At 42.3% G+C, this 26,047-nt stretch overlaps 2 protein-coding genes across 2 annotated transcripts in view; both read left to right on the top strand.

Annotated features, from left to right (window-relative positions):
• Window positions 1-26,047, top strand: part of LOC144505631 (protocadherin gamma-A6-like) — a 260,158-nt gene that overhangs the window by 19,521 nt on the left and 214,590 nt on the right. The gene's annotated exons all lie outside the window — the stretch shown is intronic.
• LOC144505568 (protocadherin beta-8-like) lies at window positions 5,524-11,366 on the top strand. The gene is made up of 2 exons (XM_078231690.1): window positions 5,524-7,968; window positions 11,088-11,366. The coding sequence occupies exons 1-2, from the start codon at window positions 5,524-5,526 to the stop codon at window positions 11,364-11,366; spliced, it is 2,724 nt and encodes a 907-aa protein (XP_078087816.1).

Here is a 26,047-nt window from a genome sequence, read left to right as displayed (position 1 = left end):
TCTTTTTTCCAATATCTAACATTTTGTTGTAGTCATTGAGTCATACAACGCAGAAAATGCCCTTGACCCATCGAGCCTGCACATGCAATAACTGCCACAAAATATCGCACTAATTCCACTTTCCAACAATTGTCCCATATCCTTGAATGTTGACATTTCAAGTGCTCATCTTAATACCTTTTAACGGTTGTAAGATTTCCGGCCTCCCCTCCCTTCCCAGGTAGTGCATTGCAGATTCCCACCACCATCTGAGTGAAGAAATGTTTTCTCAAATGACCTCAGAATCTCCTGCCCCTTACCCTAAAGCTTTGCCCCCTCGTGGTTGACCTCTTTACCAAGGGAAACAGCTACTGCCTACTCAGGGTGTCCAACCCCCTCATGTTAACGATCATCAAATTCAATCGTTATCTTGTGGAAACCCCAGATATTAATTAATGCTGAGCTAGAACGAAGGCAATTTCCTAGTATACTCTAAAGTAAAACTCGTGATATACAATTAAGACTAATAAATTAATCAACCACTTTATATATTCATAGATTTCAATCGCCAGATATATCTTGTAATTAAGTTCCTCGTCAGCTGGACCACTCAGCAGCAAAATATATATTCTGGAAATGCGTTTGACTACGTTCAGTTTCATAGTACCTTGTGTACTATGAAACTACCCATGGTAGTTGCCTACCATGGTTATATTCTGTAGATGTAATTGGAATTTCAACATGCCAACAATATGTTGGAAGGTCATAATGGGAGCAACAGCAGTGATTGTATGTTTGTTAATGTGATACTATACTTTTACATAATCTGCGTGATCAGACAACACAGACAGGAGAGATAAAACTGGACTAAATAATATGCCATACGTTGCTGGAAAATTTTACTCGAGAACTTCAAAGTCATTTCCAGATTGTTGCAAAGTTTCTCATCCTTTCTTCCAGAGAAGGAGAGGAGGGCTGCACATTCATTTTTACGAGTGAAAATGCTAGGGGATATCAGACGAAAATGACATGGATTAACCAAACATTTAGAAGGAAAGGTATGCATTAAAAGTCAAACTTTTACAATTATTCATTTACATTTATTGTACTGAGGGGGGAAAATGTAGTCGATAATAAGTGTCTACATCTCTGACACTGCAATTTGCACTGGTAACTAAATAGTTTCACTATGGCCTTCCTCCATTTCCAACAGCTACAAGGGAAATATAACAGAAACATAGAAATATATAATATAGGAGCAGGAGGAGGCCATTTGGCCCTTTCTGCCATTCATTACGATCATGGCTGATTATCCAGCTCAATAGGCTAATCCTGCTTTTTCCCCATAACCCTTGACCCCATTCGTCCCAATTGCTATATCCAACCGCCTCTTGAATACATTCAATGTTTTGGCATCAACTACTTCCTGTTGCAATGAATTCCACAGGCTCATCATTCTTTGAGTGAAGAAACGTCTCCTCGCCTCCGTCCTAAATGGCCCTGAATCCTCAGACTGTAACAACTGGTTCTGGACTCGCCCACCATCGGGAATATCCTCCCTGTATCAACCCTGTCTAATCCTGTTAGAATTTTATCAGTCGCTATAAGATCCCCCCTCATTCGTTTGAACTCCTATGAAAACAATCTTAACCTAATCAATCTTTCCTCATACATCAATCATGCCATCCCCAGAATCAGCCTCGTAAACATTCACTGCACTCTCGAGAGAGCAAGAGCATCCTTCCTTTGAAAAGGAGACACAAACTGCACACAATACTCTAGGTGTGGCTTCACCAAGGCCCTGTATAATTGTGACAACACATCCCTGCTCCTGCACTCGAAACCTCTCGCAATGAAGGCCAACATGCAATTTACCTTCTTTACCACCTGCTGCACCTGCATGCTTACCTTCAGTGGCTGGTGCACATGGACACCCACGTCCCGCTGCACACTCCCCTCTCCCAATTTACAGCCATTCAGATAGTAGAAGTATGTTTTGCTCTTACCTCACTTGCCTTTTATGAAGCCTCATACCAGCAGTTCATTCTTCCAGCGCTAGCATTAGATTCAGTTAACTTTCCTGTTGTGACTTCTCTTTTTCCATCAGAGATGGAGCAAACTGTTACTTTACTCCTTCCAACACGATTAAACATATTTCCAAACATTTCTCTCAGCTCAGACAGAGTGTCACGTGTACCTTCTTCAATCTTGTAAATTATTATCTAACTAAATTGATGCCTTATCTACATCTGGGAAAACGAAATATAATTTTAGTGACAACATGTTTGGGATCTCAATTATCTCCCCAATTGTAATCCTGATATCCCTTTGGCCAGTAACAAGAATTACCCTCTGTACCTTTTCATCTATTCAGTGAGATTTTGGCAGCAATAGTGCAGTTTCAAAAGACTGAAGAGTTTGAAAGAGGTGTAAAAGATAACAATGGGTGAAGACATTAGAATGAGGTTTTAATTGTGAAATATTCGTCACCAGATACTAACATAGCTCAGATTGTGTGGAATGGGTAATTGGGAGCTAGTGCAAAATTGGATATGGGCTATCGCATTGTGGATCGGTTTAAGTTTAGGTTTCAGGGCCAAGGAGGCATAGAGAGCTCATTTAAAATATGACAAAATCACGGATGAAGGTTTCAGTGGACTGAGTTAGAAGCAGAGGCGGCTACTGGAGTTGAAAATAAGCCAGTAATTGTGATACAGAAAATATAAAACTAGAAACTAATGTGAATGCCAGACAGGTTTTAAACCGTCATGCATGGGCTGAAATGATGGCGAGGTGGATAAAGAACATGTTTGAAACAGTAAGAAGTCTCACAACACCGGGTTAAAGTTCAACAGGTTTTTTTGGGATCACGAACTTTCAGAGTGCGGCTCCTCCATCAGGTGAGTCACCTGATAAAGGAGCAGTGCTGCGAAAGCTCGTGATTCCAAATAGATTGGTTGGACTTTAACCTGGAGTTGTGAAACTTTTAACTGTGCCCAACCCAGTCAAACGTTGGCATCACCACATCATGATTCAAGATGGCAGCTCGGCACCACATAGATTTCCTACAGTGCAGAAGGAGGCCATTCAGCCCATCGAGTCTGCACCGACCACAACCCCACCCAGGCATTATTCCCCTCACCTCACATATTTACCCTGCTAATTCCCCTGACGCTAGAGTCAATTTGGCATGGCCAATCAACCTTACCCACACACCTTTGGACTGCAGGAGGAAACTGGAGCATCCGGAGAAAATCCACGCAGACACCGGGAGAACGTGCAAACTCCACAGAGACTGTGACCCGAGGCCGGAATTAAACTGGCTCTCTGGCGCTGTGAGGCAGCAGTGCCAACCACTCTGCCACCATGCCGCCCCTATTCTCAAGGGTGAATTATAGATGGGTAACAGTTGCTGCTCTAGCCACCGATGCCCTCATCCCTTCAATGAATCAAAAACAAATAACTGATGAGTCTTTATAATTTACAGTGGTTGCCAGAATCGGTAGTGTTAGCATGATTCCATGGGACTATTCGGAGGAGAACAGGGGATTTCTACTTATTGACGTGGTTAATATGTACTCCTCAAACAGCATCAGTAGAACAGATTAGATCATTTTTGCTCATTGTTTTTTATATGTCACTTTCTTTATTCTTACCAGACGGAACCTTGTGCACTTTGCGGCATAGTCGAGGGTTGCCTCATTACTGGGTACTGACTCTGCAGTAACTATTGGGCACAATGGCCCGGAAATCTTCCCTGAGGCGGCCAATGAAAAACCCACCTCCGGACTCGTTGTCCAATTAGGAATTACAGGCAGGTCCCCGAGACTGCAAATTCGATCAGAGATGTGCTCAGGCATTGTCTCGGTGGGGAAGTGGAGCTCCTCCATCTCCAGGAGTCCAATGAAAAGGCTAAGATTTATTTAGGAAATACAATTGCCACAGCTCTGGAGTCGCCCGTGTGGAAGAGAAGCTCCTCCAGAGGTCAACAGCCGTCATAGCTGTGGTCTGTTGATGGCCGCGGATCCGGTGAGGTGAGAGGGAAGCAGTGACAGTAGTTGGAGGAAGCCGTTTGCCAACGCCATGTACCCCACCGACTTCCTCACCGCACCCCTGTATCCCCCACCCTTTCCAACCAGCCGGCCGTAAGCTACACCCAGCCACTGCCAGTTGTGACACGCCTCCAGGTCAGCCAGCGGGAAAGTGTCAGTTGAACTGACGCGAACTTCCGTGAAATCCCTTCCGCCCCTCTCAGTCAAACTGACAAAATTGCGCCCAAGAGCACTTAGTTGTATAACGGATGATTTTATCTTGTTCCATATTCGATGTGCATCCACTGAGGTTTTAAGGGTGATTCGTGTGGGAAGAGGAACATGGTTGCAGAAGGGTAGCGTGGCAAAATTTGACCCGTTATTCCGGAGTTTGTGTGATGAGTTGGTTTCATGTCTCTTTCTTGAAGCTGTTTACTTGGAAACGTAGATAACGTAGTTGATGCCAGTGAAAATAGTGTGCAACGTACGCTGAGGAAGAATCACACATTTTCTATGGAAGATTTCAACTTAACTTTCTTTTTGAGGGCCAGTTTGAAGGGGGTAGCCAATTGTTGCATGGTAAAGAGTATTTACTGGTAGAAATATATTCCTCCATATGATTTGCAAAAAGAATTAGAAAAACAAAAAGTACAGCCTGATGGAGTTAAAGATTTTTTAAGAGTGCACTTGTGAGCTGCGTTCAAGGAAAATCATATCAAGGAGAATAGTTCTGCGTTCTCAGTGTAATAGCACGATTAAGTTCCTTAACCAACGTGAGATCTTGTTCAAATTTGATTCCTGTATCAATTTGACAAGGAATGTCAGTACTATCAATGTTCTAACACAATAGCGTTACTGGTCGGGTTTACAAAGTACAATCACTCCAGTAAGTATTTTGGGTTTTCACTTAGGCAGCCACATTGCTGCCAGCATACGTTATGCACGGAATATTTTGGTTTTCGGCAAAGTTTATTTTAATCTCCTAAAGGAAAATAAATTAGACAAAATGTTCGGCAAAAAAATAGCAAAAGAGCTGTTGGCATGCAACTAAAATTACATTAACTTCGTTGGCAGATAACTTGAGCTCTCCAAAACTGCTGACATTGTTTCAGTTAATTGTGACAAGATTATTACAGATTCAACGTGCGAAGAAATCTTTACGCTGAGAGACGACATGACTTTTAAGAAGTGCTATGTGTAATTGTTAGATAAGACTCGTTGTGTCGCTGTCTACCAATGAGGAATTGAAAAATGATGAGAAATCCATCAGACGTCCCGCAGCACCGCACACAACGGTGAAGAAGAAAGAGAAAGGAAAGCAGGAAGCATATTGCGGTTACATCTCAGCCATCTTTGATCTTCTTCACTTCCAGTCGCTCTACCTTAGGAGGGCATGTTATTTATCAATCCTTTGCCTTTGGACTTCGCATTAAGACAGGCAGCTCTGAGCGATATCTATATTTTATTAATATTTACATCACAGTGCGAATGAAAGGCCGTCTTCTCACAGATAATGCAAACGGTGCTTTTCATTATCTTGCTTTATGCCTGGGATTTTGTGTCTGCCCAGATTCATTATACGATTCCAGAAGAACTGGAAAACGGCGCCTTTGTTGGAAACATTGCTAAGGATGTTGGATTAGATGTGAGAGAACTGTCCAGCCGTAGGTTTCGCATTATGTCAGCTGCAAAGAAAAGGTATTTCGAAGTCAATTTACAGGATGGTGTTTTGTTTGTTAATGACAACATTGACAGGGAGCAGCTCTGCGGTCAAATTCTGCCATGTTTACAAAATCTCGAGATTGTTACGGAAAACCCATTACAACTGTACCGTGCTGAGGTTGAAATACAAGATATCAATGACAACTCCCCTAGCTTTTCGCAGGATGAGCTACGTTTGGAGATTCTTGAGTCAACTCCACCGGGTACACGCTTTCCACTTCAGAGCGCGCATGATCCGGACGTGGGTACAAATTCTGTTCACACTTATATCCTCAGTCCGAATGACCATTTCACATTGGACGTTCAAAACAGCAGTGATGGAACTAAAAGTGTGTCTTTGTTGCTTGATAAATTCTTGGACAGAGAAGAACAAGCCATCCATACCTTACTTCTCAGTGCCTTAGATGGCGCGATCCCAGAGCGATCTGGCAGTGCCCAAATTATAATCACGGTCCTCGATGTCAATGACAATGTGCCTATATTTGATCAGGACATTTATTGGGTGAAGCTGATTGAAAATGTAGTCGAAAAAACAGTAGTTATCAACCTCAGTGTCACTGATTTGGATGAAGGCACGAATGCGGATATTATCTACTCTTTCAGCAGTTACACTCCAGACAGAGTCCGTGAGCTGTTTAGTGTAGAACCGTATACCGGAGAAATCATAGTTAAAGGAGCACTGGATTACGAAGAAGCCAGCGTCTACGAAATCAATGTGCAAGCTAGGGACCAGGGTGCTACTTCTGTACCTGTCTATTGCAAAGTTGTAGTGGAGATTGTGGACGTGAATGACGTCGAACCTGAGATGACGTTGATGTCATTATCCAGCTCCATTACTGAAAATGCTCCGGTCGGGACTATGGTAGCTCTAATAAGTGTAACGGATACCGAATCTGGAGTAAACGGTAAAATTAGCTGTTTCATTCCTAATAGCCTCCCATTCCAATTGAAATCGTCTTTCAAGAATTCTTACATGTTGGTCACTAATGCTTTATTGGACAGGGAAACTGTTTCCCAGTACACACTTAACGTCACGTGTTCGGACGCTGGATCGCCTCCTCTCTTTGCCAACAAAATCATCCCACTGGAGATCTCAGACATTAATGACAATGCACCACGCTTCACGAAGTCTTCATACACAGCCTACGTATCAGAAAACAACACACCGGGTACAGCTATCTGCTCTGTGACTGCTTTTGATTCTGACCTCGGTCAAAACTCGGTCATTTCTTACTCCATTAGGCCGAGTCAGATTGAAGGTACGTCCGTCATGTCTTTTGTATCTATTAATTCAGAAAATGGTGCAATATTTTCACAACGTTCCTTTGATTATGAGCAATTTAAGAACTTTCAAATCCATGTTCAAGCTCAGGATGCAGGAATCCCGCTCCTCAGCAGTGATGTTGTCGTGAATGTAGTAATCCTCGACCAAAATGACAACCCTCCTGTAATAACATCTTCTCTGGCAAAAAACGGAACACACGTTGTGATACCTCGATCTGCGCATCCAGGCTATCTGGTGACAAAGGTGACTGCAGTTGATGCGGATTCTGGGCAGAATGCCAGACTGATTTACCAATTGATCCAAGCTACTGATCGAACTCTTTTCACTGTAACACGTAACTCAGGAGAAATCAGAACAATACGACTCTTTAAAGAGAGAGATTCAACTACACAAGTGCTTGTAATTTTGGTGCAGGACAATGGGCATCCTTCCCTCTCTGCTACTGTCACAGCCACGGTGTCATTGATGGAGATAACTGCTGAAATTATGTCAGGCATTCGTAATTTGTCCCAAAATATTGAACATTCTTCAAGTTTGGCAATGTATATAATAATATCACTGGGAACAGTCTCTATCATCCTTCTGTTTATAATAATTGTTCTCGTTACAACCATGTGCCACAATACCAATGATCTCGATGGCGATTGTTCTCTGAATACTTGTTGCTTTAGACGTGAGGTTACAAACAATATAGTGAAGCAGTCTAATGCAAACCCTCGGATAGGTCCCAAAGTTCAATCAACCGCAAATTTTATGGAAGTTCGTGGGACCGGGTCCCTCTCTGAAACATACTGCTACAAGGTTCGCTCAACAACTGAAGCAGAGAACAGGAACTGTGTTGTTCTCACGCCGTTCAGTTCTGCAACACGGAGAAATGATACAAAGGGCGCTGACCTATGTTTCTCAGGGTGCAATCAGCAGATGAATCAAAACTTTAATATTGTCAGTAAGGTAAGTGAAACAATATAAAACAAAGTGAACCTATAATCATCCAACTACACGAAATGATCGATAACATACCTGTCAAATGTGATAACTTACTTCTGGGAATTGACACTTCATCCTAATTGAGATGTTCTAACTTGTGTCTGACTAAATAAAATGAAAAGTAAAGTTTATTTATTAGTCACAAGTATGCTTACAATAACACTACAATGAAGTTACTGTGAAAATCCCCTAGTCGCCACACTCCGGCGCCGATTGGGGTACAGTGAGGGAGAATTTAGCATGGCCAATGCACCTAACCAGCACATATTTTGGACTGTGGAAGGAAACCAGAGTACCCGGAGGGAACCCATGGGGAGAATGTGCAAACTCCACACAGACAGTGACCCAAGCCGGGAACCGAACCCAGGTCCCTGGTGTTGTGAGGCAGCAGTGCTAACCACTGTGCCACCATGCCACCCTATGTTGGACGAAGAAAATGTATTGCCAGGTTCTTAGCAGCTCTGTTATTTTGTTAAAAATAAAAATAAAACTTCTAGAGCACTCGATTATGGAGCCTGGAAGATGTGAGACCAGCCAAGAGATTCACCTTCCTGCATATGTTAAAATATTTATCGTCACATTCTTGCACTTCATGGCATGCCATTGCATGCCATTGTTAGCAACTCTGTGTTAAACATTATCTGCTGTGGCTCAGGAGCCCACTTCTGAGATGACATTAATTTATTGTAAAAGTGATGGAATATAAATGCAGGGGTGCTATACTGCACTTGTACATGGTATTAATGAGACTACATCTGGAGTACTGTATACTGTTTTAGTCTCCTTATTTGAAAATTGAAAGTTTGTTTCGGAAAAATGCAGAAAAGATTCACTCGACTCATTCATGTGATCAGGGGTTTATTTTATGAAGAAATGTTGAACAAGTCTATAACCATTGGAATTTAGGAGAATAAGGAGGGCGGAGAGATGGCAGATGGAGTTTAATCCGGACAAATGTGAGGTAATGCATTTTGGAAGGTCTAATAAAGATAGGAAGTATATAGTAAATGGCAGAACCCATAAGAGTATTGATTGGCAGAGGGATATGGATGTACAGGTACACAGGTCACTGAAAGTGGCAACGGAGGTGGAGAAGGTAGTCAAGAAGGCATATGGCATGCTTGCCTTCATCGGCTGGGGCATTGAGTTTAAAGATTGGCAAGTCATGTTGCAGCTTTATAGAACCTTTGCTCGGCCACACTTGGAATATAGTATTCAATTCTGGTCACCACACTACCAGAAGGGTGTGGAGACTGGAGAAGGTACAGAAAAGATTTAACAGGATGCTGCCCGGTATGGAGGGCATTAGCTATGAGGAGAGGTTGGAGAAACTTGGGTTGTTATCACTGGAATGACGGAGGTTGAAGGGCGACCTGATACAAGTCTACAGGATTAAGAGGGTCATGGACAGAGTGGATAGTCAGAAGCTTTTTCCCAGGGTGGAAGAGTCAATTACTAGGGGGCATAGGTTTAAGGTGCGACGGGCAAGGTTTAAAGGAGATGCACGAGGCACATTTTTTACACAGAGGGTGGTGAGTGCCTGGAACTCGCTACCGGGGGAGGTGGTGGAAGCAGATACAATAATGAGTTTTAAGGGGTGTCTGGACAAATACATGAACAGGATGGGAATAGAGGGACATGGTCCCTGGAAGGCTAAGGGCTTTTAGTTCAGTCGGGCAGCATGGTCGGTGCAAGCTTGGAGGGCCGAAGATCCTGTTCCCGTTCTGTAATTTTCTTTGTTCTTTGAGGAGGGACCTTCATGAAACATATAAGATCCTGAGGGGATTTGAGAGTGTGGATACTGTGAGAATGTTTCTAATGGGTAGATACTGTGAGGGTGTTTCTACTTGTGGGAGAGCCAAGGGACACAGTTTATGCATAAGAGCTCAATCATTTAAGACAGATATTATGAGATTTTTGTTGCTCTCATATAGTCGTCAGCATTTTCTTTCCCAGGAAACAGTGGAAGCTGGTCATTAAATTTATTCAGGGCAACTTATCAGATTTTTGATAGACAGTGCAGTCAAGGATAATGGGGAGCAGGCGGCAAGTTGAGTTTAGGCCACAACCAGATCAGGTATGAACATATTGAATGGTGAAGCAGAATCGAAGGGCTGAATGGTCTATATCTGCTTTTGAGTCTGATTTTCCTGTATTCCCATGTCTCTGCCACATTTGTTGCAGTGGAAACGGTGGAACAAGGAATCACAGGATCTGCCAACCTCTGATTTTTCAACTAACTCAACTCTTAATTTCTGCTTATGTCTTTCACTTCCCTTCCAAACAGTCCAAAGGTCACAACCATAAGCAAATATCTCCCAGTTCCCATGTCAATATCTCCCATCTTTATCTCACATTTGCAGGCATCAATGTAGCAGAGGTATCGACGTCCAGCAGGTCATCAACCAGTAGCTAGTTCACTGTACAGAACATCTTTGGATCCAGGGCATTATTCAAATGATGAATGTGGCTGAGCCCATGCTGATATTGTTGGATCAGCAATGAGTGTATGCTGATGCTCTTAACTTACTCCAGGACCTCTGAATTGCTGACCTTGTCCTACTACGAAATACTAAGGAGCAGACTTGATGTGCCAAATGGTCTAATTCTGCTTCTTTATCTTATATAATGTTATGGAATAAAACAGCAGGAGTGAAAAGTGTTCGACGTTTTCGTCTGCATAGCATATGTTGTTCAGATATCACTCCTGTAAAGAATGCATTGAGGACTCAGGCTTAATTGACTGGCAGCATGCTTTTCTCAGTCAGGTTGCTGTTTCCCAAACTCGTTTACTCAGTTTGGACATAACAGCTGTAGCATTTACATTGTGTGTGTTGATTGCACAGTAGAGTCTAGATATGTGAAAGTATCATCAACCTCCAGCATCACGTTTTGATTGCGGACAGGCGGTTACATGGCAATGTCCTGCACCATAGCATATGCATTCATGCTACAGATTGTGAAAAGACTTTTTACAAGCATGAGAGAAATTTTCCATCTGCCATTGAAGGTGTCCCTTATTATGGAGTGCTAGTGTGGCACTGCACAGTGAGGTACTTGCCTACTCCTTTATTGTATTCCAGGTGAACAGCTTTCTGTCAGTTCTGGTATTTAAGCAAACACCTTCTGTAGATGAACTGAAGGCATCTGAGAGCAGCAAAGATGAGAATCTGTCAAATTGTATCAGTGCCAAAACGATGTTTGAACTCACTTGGGATCTCATAGCGTTCATAGCTGGCTTTGCCCATCATGTTGAAGTGGAAAGAGTAAAAAATATTGAGCAGCTTCTCAGGACAAAACAAAAAATCTCCAGCAGCTTAAATAGACCACCTCTGCTCACATGGTTAAATGTCTTGGTGTGATCGATCAAGGCAACGTATAATGGTCTTCTTCTGTTTGTGACGTTTTCCTTGCAGCTGCACGGTGGCACAGTGGTTAGCACTGCTGCCTCACAGTGCGAGGGACCTTGGTTCAATTCCAGCCTTGAGAGACTCTTTTTGTGGAGTTTACACATTCTCCCTGTGTCTGCATGGGTTTCCTCCAGGTGCTCCGGTTTCCTCCCACTGTACAAAGATGTGTGTGTTAAGTGGATTGGTCGTGCTAAATTGCCCCTTAGTGTTAGGGGTAAATAGCCCCAGTACTTGGATTTATGGAGATCGGGCTTGGGTGGGATTGTTTTTGGTGCAGGCACCATGGGTCGAACCTTCTGCACTGCAGGGATTCTATGATGCTATGATTCTGAGAAAATCATATCAGCTGTGGTTCTCACAGTTCTGAAAACACACAAGATAAAAATAGCATGACTGAACACCTCAAAGCAGTGAATGAGATGAGGCAAGTGAAGGAAAGTCCAATATTATAAAGTTGGCAGTCGTCAGCATTTGTGTTGGAAATATCCAGGGCTAAATGCTCAGTTCATCAGGATGGCAAGGGTCCAGAAAATCTGGTTTCACCTGGAACAGTTGTCAGGGAAGAATGCAAAATCAAAGTGATTTCAAATTTTAAAAAAACATGCACCTGAAAAGTGGTAGCAGAATCAGCAGACTATTGAATTTAATGAGATCATCTTAAACATTTCATTTTTGCCATATAATTTAACGAATGTGAAGGAATTGCAACTACAAAGTAATGGAGGGTATTGTGTATGTTCCAATTTCCTTGTACCAACGACAGCCATGGGAGGATCAGCATCTTACCAGACTGTAATATGTTTATGTGGCTTGGATCGCATCGAGCTAATGGCCTTGGTGAATCGCTTCCTCTGCCAATTTGCCTTCTCCTTTAGTATCAAGCCATCTGTCTCATGAGAGCCAGATTTTCATTAAATATAACACTGTTCTCTGTTTATTCAATTATTATTTTAAGGTTAATCATAGAAATCATAGAAACCCGACAGTGCAGAAAGAGCCATCCTGCCCATCGAGTCTGCACCGACCACAATCCCACCCAGACCCTACCCCCATATCCTACCCACTAATCAAACTAACCTATGCATCTCAGGACACTAAGGGGCAATTTTAGCATGGCCAATCAACCTAACCCGTACATCTTTGGACTGTGGGAGGAAACCGGAGCACCTGGTTTGTTCTGTTTTATTGCAAACAATGTGGCTTATGTCTTTATCCAAGATACCATATATTTAGTCTATTTTTAAAAGTTGCATAAGTGTTCTTCTGATCCAGATCAGATTTAGGTCACACATTCTGTTTTGGCTGCATTTGAATGATCCCATAGAATCATAGAATCTACAGCGCAGAAGGAGGCCATTTGGCGCATCGAGTCTGCACCGACAACAATCCCACCCGGGCCCTGTCCTGTTCCAATAACCCCACATATTTACCCTTCTAATCCTCCTGACATTAAGGGACAATTTATCATAGCCAATTAACCTAACCTGCATATATTTGGACTGTGGGAGGAAACTGGAAGACCCGGAGGAAACCCACCCTAACACAGGGAGAATGTGCAAAGTCCACACAGATAGTCATTGAGGCCGGAATTGAGCCTGGGTCCCTGGCGCTGTGAGGCAGCATAGGTCCCACTGTGCCACCATGCCACCTCATGGCACTTTCCGAGATGTTGTAATCATTTACCTGTATCATTGCTGAAGAAGTGTCGTACAGACTGAAAACCTTAACTCTATTTTGCTCTTCACAGATGCTGTCAGAGTTCATTTAGCCTTTTCTGTTTGTGTTTCAAATTTCCAAAATCCACAGCATTTTAACTTTATTACAATAGCAAGATGGTCGACCACAGATTGGTTTTTGATACAACTTTGGGTGGTTAATGGAATGATGATATGGTAACTTTAACAAGCAGAAATATAATTTAAATATGATAATGAGGTCATGAGACTTAGTCGTCTTTTCCTCACTTTTGCCTCTGGAGACAGAATCTTGTGGATTAAAGCCCAGTGTAGATACTTGTGGGAGTGGGGAGGACTTCAAACAATTAGAATCACAAAGGAAAGGGTACTGAGTTACAAATTAGAAGTGAAAGCTAACAAGTTATCAGGTACTGCTCGATTTCAACTAAAAAGTAAATGGTTGCTGAGATAGTAGATGCATTGGTTTTATTTTTTTTCCAAAATTCCATGGGCTCTGGAAAGGTCCCATCAGATTGGGGAATAGTGAAGAAATTTTTCTATAGAAGAAAGGAAGGAGATATAAAACTGGAGATCACAGCCAGTTAGCTTAACATCTGTCTAAAGGAAATTCTGTAATCTATTATTTTGGAGGTTATAACTACAAACTTAGTAAATTTCAATGCCATCAGGCAGAGTCAAAATGTTTTGTGCAAGGGAAATCATGGTTTGACTATTTTATTAGAATTCTTTGAGGAAATAATTAACAACATGGATAAAGTCAACTCAGTGGATGTGCTGTACTTAGAGTTCCAAAAGGCATTTGACAACGTGCCACATCAAAGGTTAGTACAGAAAGTAAGAGCTCCTGGTATAGGGACGGTGCCATATTAACATGGATAGAGGACTCGTTAGCTCAGAGAAAATGGAAAATGAAAACTAAATGGGTCATTCTCGGGGTGGAAAGATATCATGAGTAGACATGTCGGGAATTAATGCTGTTGCTTTAACTATGCACAAATATCAATGGTATGGATGAAGAAACTGAATGTATAGTTGCTAAATTTTAGGATGGCAAATATAGGTAGGAAAGTAAGTTGTGAAGAGGACATAATTGATTTGCAAATTGATGTCGATAAGTGAGTGGGCAAAAAATTGGGGGAAGATTATAATAAGGAAAATGTGAATTGTTCAATTTGGCGCAAAGAATGGTAAAGCAGTGTACTCTGACTGGAGAGAGATTACAGAACACTCAAGTATAGAGGGATATGATTGTCCTGGTACAAGAATCATAGAAATACATTATTCAGTTTTGTGTATGTGTAATTGTTTCTGACCAATGTGACATCAAGAAAATAGGATTTCTGAGATGCCGTAGTTGGATACTTAAACAAACAAATGTGCTGATCGATTGAAGTCCAACATGGAGAGAAATCAAAGCCCGCAAATGCGGCTGATGACATAAAATCGTGTCATGTGACTAATTAGACAGAGATGAGATACTTTACTTTATAACCTCCCCCTTTACTTCAATAGTATGCCAACAAACATTAATGATTACCCACGATGCATATCAGGTACATTAAAAAGTATGTAATAAGTTAGTGGGCACAGTGGTTAGCACTGCTGCCTCACAGCTCCAGGGACCCAGGTTCGATTCCAGCAGTCCAAAGATGTGGAGGTTAGGTGCATTGGCAGTGCTAAATTGCCCCTTAATGCCTAAAGATGTGCAGATTAGGTGGGTTAGCAAGAGCAACCAACTTGCCAACTTATTCATATTGTGGCTACGTCCTCACATCGACGTGTTAAGCAATTTCTCAAGATCCATAATCGTTTCCAAAGGTTCTCTGCATGCCATTCGAAATGCTTTCGCCAAGAAAGGTGATATTGCGGCCAAGTGCCTATCCAGTTGAGTTAAGGGGGAGAGGGCCTGGTTAAGATACTCTAACAGAGAGTCGGTGCAGACTTGATAGGCTGAATGGCCTCCTTCTGCATTTTAGGGAATCTATGAAAGTTCTATGAACATTATCTACACATAATTAATAAGAGAGTCATTTTGGTGGAAATGGACTTAGTTATCGTAAGATATGAGGCTCCACAGTCTGACCTTTGACATCCCTGGTACAATATCAGGAATTTCATTTTGTGAAGTTGCTTCATTGTCAGGATCAAAAATGTTGGTTGTCCGACTGGAATTAAATACAAAATTGGTTCTTTGGTTTAGGAATGCTACCATTCTTTGAATCCTTGGTTTAGAATTTTACAAACTTGGGTGTCTGTTGCTGTCTCCACTAATTCACGTTTTGAAGTGAGAATCTGATCGGTGTGTCTCCGCCATATTCTCTTGTCACTATGTTGCAATTGATACAAAATTGGGTCTGTCTTAGTTAGAATGATTGCAGGCACCCACTTCTCAGTTAAAGCGGTTAGGGCGGCACGGTAGCACAGTGGTTAGCACTGCTGCCTCGCAACTCCAGGGACCTGGATTCGATTACCGGCTTGGGCCACTGTCTGTGTGGAGTTTGCACATTCTCCTCGTGTCTGCGTAGATTTTCTCCAGTTTCCTCCCACAGTCCAAAGATGTGCGGGTTAGGCTGATTGGCCATGCTAAAATTGCCCCTTAATGTCCTGAGATGCGTAGATTAGAGGGATTAATTGGTAAAATATGTAGGGATATGGGGGTAGGGCCTGGGTGGGATTGTGGTCGGTGCAGACTCGATGGGCCAAATGGCCTCTTCATGCACTGAAAGGTTGCTATGATAGTGTAGTTTCTCGTTAAAACTCTTTCTCCTTGTTTAAAGTTCTCAGTTTCAATGTTGTTCATGGCGAGGTAACTTGTACTTGTTGCTTGACTATTGTTGTAGTGTCAGGTAGTGTGAGCAGATCGAATTTAGTTCTCAGTTTCCTTCTCAGGAGCAACATTTTCAGTAAATTTTGTGTGGTGGTGTGAACTGTGTTCCAATAGGACATGAGAAAGTTGTTTACTCTCCTGGATAGCAAACCTTCAAATTTTGCGGTGTTGATGGCATGTTTCAACAACTCTACCAGCCTCTCTGCCAATCCATTAGTGATAATGTGGAGATGCCGGCGTTGGACTGGGGTAAACACAGTAAGAAGTTTAACAACACTAGGTTAAAGTCCAACAGGTTTATTTGGTAGCAAAAGCCACACAAGCTTTCGGAGCTCTAAGCCCCTTCTTCAGGTGAGTGGGAATTCTGTTCGCAAACAGAGCATATAAAGACACAAACTCAATTTACATGGATAATGGTTGGAATGCAAATACTTACAACTAATCAAGTCTTTAAGAAACAAAACCATGTGAGTGGAGAGAGCATCAAGACAGGCTAAAAAGATATGTATTGTCTCCAGACAAGACAGCCAGTGAAACGCTGCAGGTCAAGGCAACTGTGGGGGTTACAAATAGTGTGACATGAACCCAATATCCCGGTTGAGGCCGTCCTCGTGTGTGCGGAACTTGGGGCTATCAGTTTCTGCTCAGCGACTCTGCGCTGTCGTGTGTCGCGAAGGCCGCCTCGGAGAACGCTTACCCGAATATCAGAGGCTGAATGCCCGTGACCGCTGAAGTGCTCCCCAACAGGAAGAGAACAGTCTTGCCTGGTGATTGTCGAGCGGCAATCACCAGGCAAGACTGTTCTCTTCCTGTTGGGGAGCACTTCAGCGGTCACGGGCATTCGGCCTCTGATATTCGGGTAAGCGTTCTCCGAGGCGGCCTTCGCGACACACGACAGCGCAGAGTCGCTGAGCAGAAACTGATAGCCAAGTTCCGCACACATGAGGACGGCCTCAACCGGGATATTGGGTTCATGTCACACTATTTGTAACCCCCACAGTTGCCTTGACCTGCAGAGTTTCACTGGCTGTCTTGTCTGCAGACAATACACATCTTTTTAGCCTGTCTTGATGCTCTCTCCACTCACATTGTTTTGTTTCTTAAAGACTTGATTAGTTGTAAGTATTCGCATTCCAACCATTATTCATGTAAATTAAGTTTGTGTCTTTATATGCTCTGTTTGTGAACAGAATTCCCACTCACCTGAAGAAGGGGCTTAGAGCTCCGAAAGCTTGTGTGGCTGTTGCTACCAAATAAACCTGTTGGACTTTAACCTGGTGTTGTTAAACTTCTTACTGTGTAATCCATTAATGGGCAGACAATATGAGGCATCCTTATTTGTTGTGCAGCATTGTTCTTGCAGTATTTCACAAATACTTGGGAAGTGACGTGCATCCCTTTATCACTAATTGTTTGGCTTGTCCAAATCTTGTGTACAACTCCTCCAACTCCTCTAAGGTTCTTTCCATCATAAGGGGTTTCACCATCCTGACTTCAGACCATTTTGACTGAGTGTCTACTGAGACAAGACAAATGCTGCATTCAATGGATCCCCTGAAGCTATGTATCCTCTTCCACTGGCGTTTTGACCAATCCCATGGGTGAAATGGTTGTAGAAGTGGAGTTTTCTGAATTCCAGCACATGATTGGCAGTGCCCCACTTTTGATTCTATTTGACAGTCAAATCCTTGCCACCTTGCGAGTTCCTTCATCCGCATTACTCCTGGATGACCACTGCTCCAGGATTCAGCTTCATAACAATGGAGGGGTGACCACTTTGATCCCTCATAGCAATACTCCATTTTGGGAAGTTAATTCAAGTTCCCTCATTATATAAGGTCAGAAATTGAGTTTCCTATTTTGTTTGCTTTGTGATGTTCTTCTCAAAACCCACGTCGATGACCTTACCCATTATTGACAACTCATGTGCCTTGTGCCTGAGATAATGTTATTGGGATATTACCTACCTGGCAGAAATATAATATGTTGATCTGGCTGTCTTCTGATTCAGTTTTGTGTTGAAGTGGCAATCTCAATAAAGCACCTGCTTAGGCATGCCGTTCTGAACTCCGATACTTGATTTCATAATTACATTCTGATAACATCATTGTAGACAACTTGCAGCTATTGATGGAATTCCCTGGTATGGACAGGTTCTCAACAGCCTGTGATCAGCCAATGAAGTAAATTGTCTGTGATACAGGTACTGATGAAATCGTTTAATGCCAGCAATTATGCTGAGTGCTTCTCACTCAAGTTGTACATCATTTTATTTGTGCTTGATAACATTAGCGATGTGAACACTTATGGCTGTTCCTCCTCAGTTGCCATAATATGAGGTACAACAGCAACCAACCCATGGAGTAATGCATCACATGGTAGTTAAATATTCAATTCTGGGTTAAAGTTGACTCGGATTGCTTGAGCACGTCTTTAACTCCTTTGCATTGTTGGTTAACACACAATAAAGTCTGAAGTGGCTTTAGTAGCATTGCAAGGTTTGAGATGAACTTCCCATAATAATTAATTAGTCCTAATAATGATCGCAACTGTGACACATTTTGTGGTCTTGGCACATCCGGGGTCGCTGACATTTTCTTAGGTTCTTTGCAGAGACCATCTTTGTCCATTACGTGACCTCGATAACTAATGGATGATTTTTTAAAATCACCTTTTTCTTTCTTCACACAGAAGTTTTTCTTCTCTCGATGGTCCAATGGTTCCTCTAAGTTTTGTAAATGTCCCTGTTCACCTTTGCCTGTTATTAGAATGTCATCCAACTAACACTGGACACCATTGAGACCACATAAGATTTGATCCATTGATTTCTGGAATATGGCCAGTGCCAATATCATTTCGAATGGAAGGTGCTTATATCAGGATAGTGCCTTGTGGGTAACAATCATCAGCAGTACTTGGGACTGAGTTGCCACCCTCATCTGGAAGTATGTTTGGGACAAGTCTACTTGCTGAACTGCTGGCAATCAGCCAATCCAGTGACTAGGTCCTCAAATGGTAACAAGGGGCACTGGCCAATACACAGTATTGGATTTATTGTCATCTTAAAGTCCCCGGAGACATGTACAGAACCATGGGATTTAATAACTGGGATGACTGGTGTTGCCCAGTCGCCCATCGCTCCAGTTTCAATCAGTCCATCCTTGACTAACTTTTCTAGTTCTACTTCTAACTTCGGTTTAATTGCATAAGTTCTTGCCTCGAACCATCTGGAGTTACTATCAGGTTTTACCTTGAGCCTTGCCCCCACTCCCATCATGGATGCTAGGATATTCTTGAAAGCCTTGCTATACTTCTCCAGAGGTTTGGCAGCATGTTCTTGCTGTCAACCAGTTTGTTAATCGCTCTCCAGTTTTGCTTGATTTTGTGTCACCACATTCTTCCGAAGAGTGCAGGATAATATCCCTTTACTAAGTGCAGAGCCAATTCTGCTGACTGAACATTAGAATCATAGAATCAGAGCACCCCTACAGTGCAGAAGGGGGCCATTCAGCCCATCAGGCCTGAACCGATTCTCCAACAGAGCATCTCAGCTATGCCCACCCTATCCCCTGTCCATTTAACCCCTGCTACTCGCCCTAATTTACAAATCTTTTGGACACTCTGGCCAATCCACCTAACCAGCACAGGTTTTGACTTTACTTGAACCAGAATATATCCCTTCAGTGTAACTACCTCGTTGGTTTACGTCCACAGGATTATGTTTGAAGATCTTAGTGGTAAATGTTTAAGCTTCTGATTGTATATGTTTTCTAGGATGAATGATGCAGCAGCTCCCGTGTCTATTTTCATATTTATTTCTTGTCCACTTAACCTTAGCTAAATGCAGAACATTTGGGTATCCCCTGTCATAGACAGCACACCTAACTTAAGTTTTTAAATCTTTCCTAGTCTGTTATCATCTCACAATTTTTGTCCTCATCAGATAATCTTGTAGACCCCCTTTTTAGATATTGATTTGTTCCTGTGTTTGCACATCTTCAGGGTTGGAGAAGTATGACATGTGTAATGCACCTTAGTTGGGTGGCCTTTCTTGCCACATTTACATATCTACATTTATTTTCTGTATTCCAGCATGCATATGGAGAGTGCCTCACTTCAGTACATATACGGCATGCTTGCATTTTAAAATATTTCTTCCTGTCCATTTCCATCTTGTGTATTTTGCTTCCAGCTCCATGTTGGGGAGCTCCTATTGCAGCCAATAACATGGACACCATGATCTCAACAGCATGTTTTTGTGAGCAATCATATTTGAGTTGCATCATTTCAAAGTCCACAGACAAATTTGACTCTCAGAGTGTTTTCGATAGTCAAGCCGAACTCAGAGTTCTTTGTTAACCTTCTCAGCATTGCAAGAAATTGTAACATATTTTCACCCCCTTCTTGGCTCCATCAATGAAATCAGAATCTCTCAGTAACTATTAGGTAAGATATTAATTTTGAGAACCTTCCTCAGTAATTCTTTTACACACTCGGCTTCTCAAGGTGAACAAGATTCTGTGGCAATGTAAACATTTTACGCCCTACAATGCTGAGGAATGTAACTGCTTTAAGTTCATCCAGTATCTTGTTTCCGGTCAGATAACTTTGAAATCTCCCTTCATAAGTATTCCATGATTTCAAATATTGGAACATCTCTATGCCCACCATTGGAGTTACCAGTTATTAAATCATAGTACTTTCTTTAACATTTCCTCCCTTCTTTTTTTTTACTCTTCCTTATTGTGTTTTATTTTCGTTGGATCTGTATTCGGGGGGAAAACTTCAAACTATTTCTTGGTAGGCAATCACACTTCTATTACTGGCAGGAAGAAGAGTGGCACTGAGGCTATAATTAGCTCATCCGTGGTCTTATTACATGGTGGAACTATTGCGAGAGGTTGAATGGCCAACTCCTGCTGCAGATTCATATGTTCATATGTTTGTATGTACATGACTCTGGCCTTATGACATAACCACAACTCTATACCCCTGGCTACCCGGTTACACCCTATCTCCCAACTATTGACCCCGAACACCTACACTCCTGGCCACCAAACTATTTCTGTTGATGCTCCGCTACCCCACAGACACCCAAATGCCTCTGACCCAACTTGACTACACAATAAGTCACCCAACTGCTTCCTGACTCGCCCTGATTACCTACAACCCAACTACTTCTTGATGAGCTTACTTCCCCTCTATCATCCAACAACACCCCCAAGCATCTGATTACCCCCTAAACAGCCAAATGTATCCCAGGCCAACCCGACCATGAAATATCTCTGACAACCTGAATGTCACACTGCCAATCGGACCATCCTCCTCCACCTGACTACACCACGCAACCCACACTGACTCCGCTCTTGACCTGACTCAACTATCCCCAACCAGATAAATTCCACATCCTGATCTGAATGGATTGGCCTTTAGCCACATGACCTCAGCACCAACGACTGAAGCACCCTCAGATTTGATTAATCCCTGACAACTTGACTACTTCCCTCACCTCAGGACTACTTCCACTCAATCGACTATCCAACCCACCCCAAGCCAACTGCCTCCACAATCCCGACTATGCACAACTACACAAACACCCCAGCCTGACCCAACCCATCTACCCCCACCCACAAGCATCCAGCTTCAATGTGACCCAACCACCAACCCCAAACCTGTCAAACATCAACAACCTGACTTATCCTGACAAACAAACTACCCTGCCGACAAGACGTGCATAACAGCCCACCAACTGACTATTGCCTCGACTTGATCTGGTAAATTCACCCCCTCCCGATTTGACAAGACTATCCCCCATTCCTATTACCCCCATTTCCTGACCTTAGTACCCCCTGACATGATCCAACCATCCCTCTGACTGCCCAACTAGTATGTAACAATCCAACTACCCAACTGGCCACATGATTATGCCCCGGCAACCCCACTACTTCTTCAAGCCAACTGGGCTAAACCCCACCGCAATGCTGACAACAACCTACTTCACCCACCTATCCAATCAAACATCACCCACATACCCCATTCACCTACCCACTCACCAGCCAACCCATTGACCCACATCACCCAAGGTACCAGCTCCCCACTTACCCACCTCACCAATTTACACTTTGACTGACGCATCCATTCATCTTTTTGACTTACACACCCATTCATCTATTTATCTACTCATTCTTTCACTAACACACACTGAATCATATCTGGATCCCTGGCACTGTGAGGGAGCATCGGAAACCATTGTGTCAGGATATCAGAGCAGAAACCTCAAAATATATTACAAATCCCGACGAGACCCCCAACATTCTTTTCTATTTTGGCATTAGTATGAGGATAAGGTGTTTCGTCCAGGTATGATTCTATTGACACACTGGGAAGATTTTATCAAAACAAACTTTATTTATCAATGCAGTTTAGCTAAAACGAATGAATTAGATTAACTTTTACCAATTGAAATATTCAAACATGACATGCTACAACTATGAACTGCTAACTGATCTCTATTACTTCCAATTTAAGCAATATTCCTCTTATAGACTCAAACTCTTCTTCAAAACCAGCTTGCAAACAACTCAAGCTTACATACATGTTTTTACTTGTTAGCAGCCCTAGAGCCTTTGAACGTCTTTGGAGAGAGACAGAGAGACACCTGTCTTCTGACAGTCAAACAACAGCCTCGAAAGAGAGCCAGACAGAGACACCTCTTGCTCCTGTCAGAACCTGCTTTTCCCTGTAAGCTTAGCCCCTCCCCTTCACATGACTCTGTTTCTGTCAATCAACCTAATCAAAATCCTACTCTGAAACCCCAGGGGAAAAACCAAAATAAACAATAATGCATTTATACAGATTAAAATAAACATCACATTAGCTAAGATCAATTATTAGTGCACATTCTCAGCATGTGAGCTGTCTGCTGCAGACAAATCGGCATTGTGTAAACAGAGATGAATTTTAAACATACCCCTTCCAAGAAACATGATATAAATACATTTCTTAAAGGCACAGTACCATCACAACTGTACCACCATGCCACCCCTGAATTGAAGTTCAAACTAATACAACATCTGAAGAAGTTTTAAATGCACTGATGATCATGTGACCTTGCTGTGCATAAATTGCACTGATTGCATTGCAAACGAATTTCATCAAATGTCAAGTGTTTTCGGACTTCCTAAGATAATGAAGAGCATTGTCTAACTGTGATTTATTTATTTCCATGAGTTGGACACTGTTGTACTGTCTGTCAAAGCGTTCTAAACGTCGGTTCCTTAACTTCTCTGAACTTCAAGGGGCAGAATTTGACAATTGTTTTCATAAGTGTCTTTGAATGCTCTCCGCCCATTCATCATGTCAAGTTTTGATATATATCTACACATTTGGGGACAAATAAATGGCTGCTTTGGCAAGTGTTTCACGATTTAACATTTCTGTAGAATTGATGGAGCATAGCATTTCACAGCATTTGTCTGTCATCCACTTGTAGATTTCATTTATCTGTATTTTCACACCTACATGGGCTTGGCGAGCCCAATGCTCAATTGTTGTTCCATATAACCTTTGTGCAATGAATTACTGAACATGCTGCTAGGTGTACAATTCCCAAACTTCACAAATTATAATGCAGATCAGCAGCAAGATCCCCATAGGTTTCAAGAAGAGAGAAACGTAGATAAAAATAGAGGAGGCATTACAACAATGGGTCTTTATGAATAGGATATTATCCTTGAATCTTGCTGACTCACAGAATGTGAATGAAATTATTTCAACAGGGAACAGTCATGTGCACATGCCAAATTTTACATCAGGAATTAGAACTTGGCATGAAGGCTTAGACAGCTCTATTGGTGACACACAAGGTCATGATTATGCTTCTTCCTCCTTGTTGACATCAGTAATATGTGTAATTTCCCTGGCTGGTCATGAAAGAACTGCTAGCAGGGCTTAACCTATTTGTTATCTTTCCCATGCGGGTTCTAAAGTAGGATGAAATAGCATTGGTATTTGATCACATTGCTAAATACTCGTATGTGAAGGCAGGCCATTATATATCATGCACCCAGCATTAACCAGTTCTATTTCTCAGCAGCAAACTTTTGCATTCTATTAGTCCTCAACTTGTTTTTGAACTTAAACAGCGACTCATGAAGCTCTGAGACAGGTTTTCTGGCAGGACTCCTGAAACTTACCAGTTCTGAATACTCTGATTATACCATGCATTCACAATATCTGTTTGTGGGGAGGTTAATGTCATCTGTCAAGAACCTTGGTGCAGATATGGAGTAGTGATAAAAGAGAACCATGCAACAAAAATGCAAAGGGGTGATAATGGCGCACTGGTAATGTCATGGAGCTAGTAACCCCGAGGCCCAAGTTTATGTTCTGATGGAATTTGAACGAACTAATAAATCTATGAAGCTAGTCTCGACTATGGGCTATAAAAGTGGTTCGCACTGCTGCCTTACAGCACTAGGGACGTGGGTTCAATTCCTGGCTTGGGTCACTGTCTGTGCAGAGTCTACACGTTCTCCCCGTGTCCACACGGCTTTCCTCTGGGTGCTCCAGTTTCCTCCCACAGTCTGAAAGACGTACTGATTCGGTGCATTGGCCATGCTAAATTCTCCCTCAGTGTACCCTAAAAGGCGCCGGAGTATAGCGACTATGGGATTTCCACAGTAACTTCACTTCAGTTTTAATGTAAGCTAACTTGTGACACAAATAAATAAGATAAATAACATAAAATAAAACTCCATTTGGTTTACATTTAGGAGTTCCACAACACCAGGTTAAAGTCCAACAGGTTTATTTGGAATGACAAGCTTTCAGACCATTGCTTCTTCCTGAGGTGAGACTCACACCTCCACCTCATGGATCACTTTTAGGCAGAGGAATCTCCCATCCTTACCCAGTATGGCCTACATGTGATTCCAGACACACAGCAATTTGGTGGGCTCTTAATTGCCCTCCAAAATGTTGATTTTGATGACAATTAGGGATAAGCAGCAAAAACTGGCTTTGTCAGCAACATTCTTATCCCAAAAATGAAAAAAGAGAACAAAGTAAAGCAAAGCATTGGAGAATTGACATAATGGTGCGCTGGCTTGGGATGGATCTTCAGTTTGTCCAAAGCAGGTTTTGCAGCTGGTTACCATTTGCTGCATATTCCACAATCCTGAAACATAAATAAAAGTAATCTCAGAACAAAGAAGCAGAGAAAATAAATTAAATCAGTTTCTCGAACAATGCACCAAACAATGAGACTGGAATGACTTAAAATTTACTGGTGAAAAATCTCCTCATGGAGTCACAGAGTTTTTCAGCACAGAGGTTTTTCGGCCCATCGTGTCTATGCCAGCCATCAAAAACCTATCCATTCTAATCCCATTTTCCAGTACATGGTCCATAGCCTTGTTTGCAATGGCATTTCAAGTGCTCATCTAAATGCTTCTTAAATGTTGTAAGGGTGAGACAAGAGTGATAGCAAATGACATGAAGGCTGCATTGGACGGAGTAAAGTAATAGTGACCGGGTCATCAGTTTTATCTTATGATGAGGTAAATGTATTGATTCTTTCTCGGGATGTGGGCATCACTGGCTCGGCTGACATTTATTGTGCATCATTAATTCCCCTTGAGAAAGTAATGATGCACTGCATTTTAAGCTGTTGCAATCCATGTGTTGTAGCTACCCCACAGAAGTATTAGCAAGAGAGTACAAGGATTTTGACACAGCGACAGCGAAGCAACAGTGATATGGTTCCAAGTTAGGATGACAACTAAGGAGGAGGGCAACTTGCAGGTCGTGGTGTTCCCGTGCATCTGCTGCTTTTGTCCTAAATGATAGAGGTCTCATGTTTGGAAGATGCTGTTGCTGAGTTGCTGCAATATATCTTGTGGGTGGTACACATTGCTGCTACTGTACATTTTTTTATTCATTCGTGGGATATGGGTGTCGCACTCTTTCCAGCATTTATTGCCCATCCCTGGTTGCCATTGAACAGCAGTTGAGAGTCAACCACATTTCTGTGGCTCTGGAGTTACATGGAGGCTAGACCAGATAAGGACAGTAGATTTCCTTCCGATAGTGACGTTAGTGAACAACGT

This window comes from Mustelus asterias, chromosome 16, assembly GCF_964213995.1.
Source record: "Mustelus asterias chromosome 16, sMusAst1.hap1.1, whole genome shotgun sequence".
In the NCBI taxonomy this organism is placed as follows: domain Eukaryota; kingdom Metazoa; phylum Chordata; class Chondrichthyes; order Carcharhiniformes; family Triakidae; genus Mustelus; species Mustelus asterias.
The sequence above is the reverse complement of the archived record's forward strand: the minus strand, read 5'-3'. Positions and strand labels throughout refer to the sequence as shown.

What these genes read in the sequence shown, in the direction of transcription:
- LOC144505568 (XM_078231690.1), top strand. Translation starts at nt 5,524, where the DNA reads ATGCAAACGGTGCTTTTCATTATCTTGCTTTATGCCTGGGATTTTGTG. An exon ending in ACTTTAATATTGTCAGTAAG is followed by an intron (nt 7,969 to 11,087) that starts GTAAGTGAAACA and finishes ATTGTATTCCAG; the next exon opens with GTGAACAGCTTTCTGTCAGT.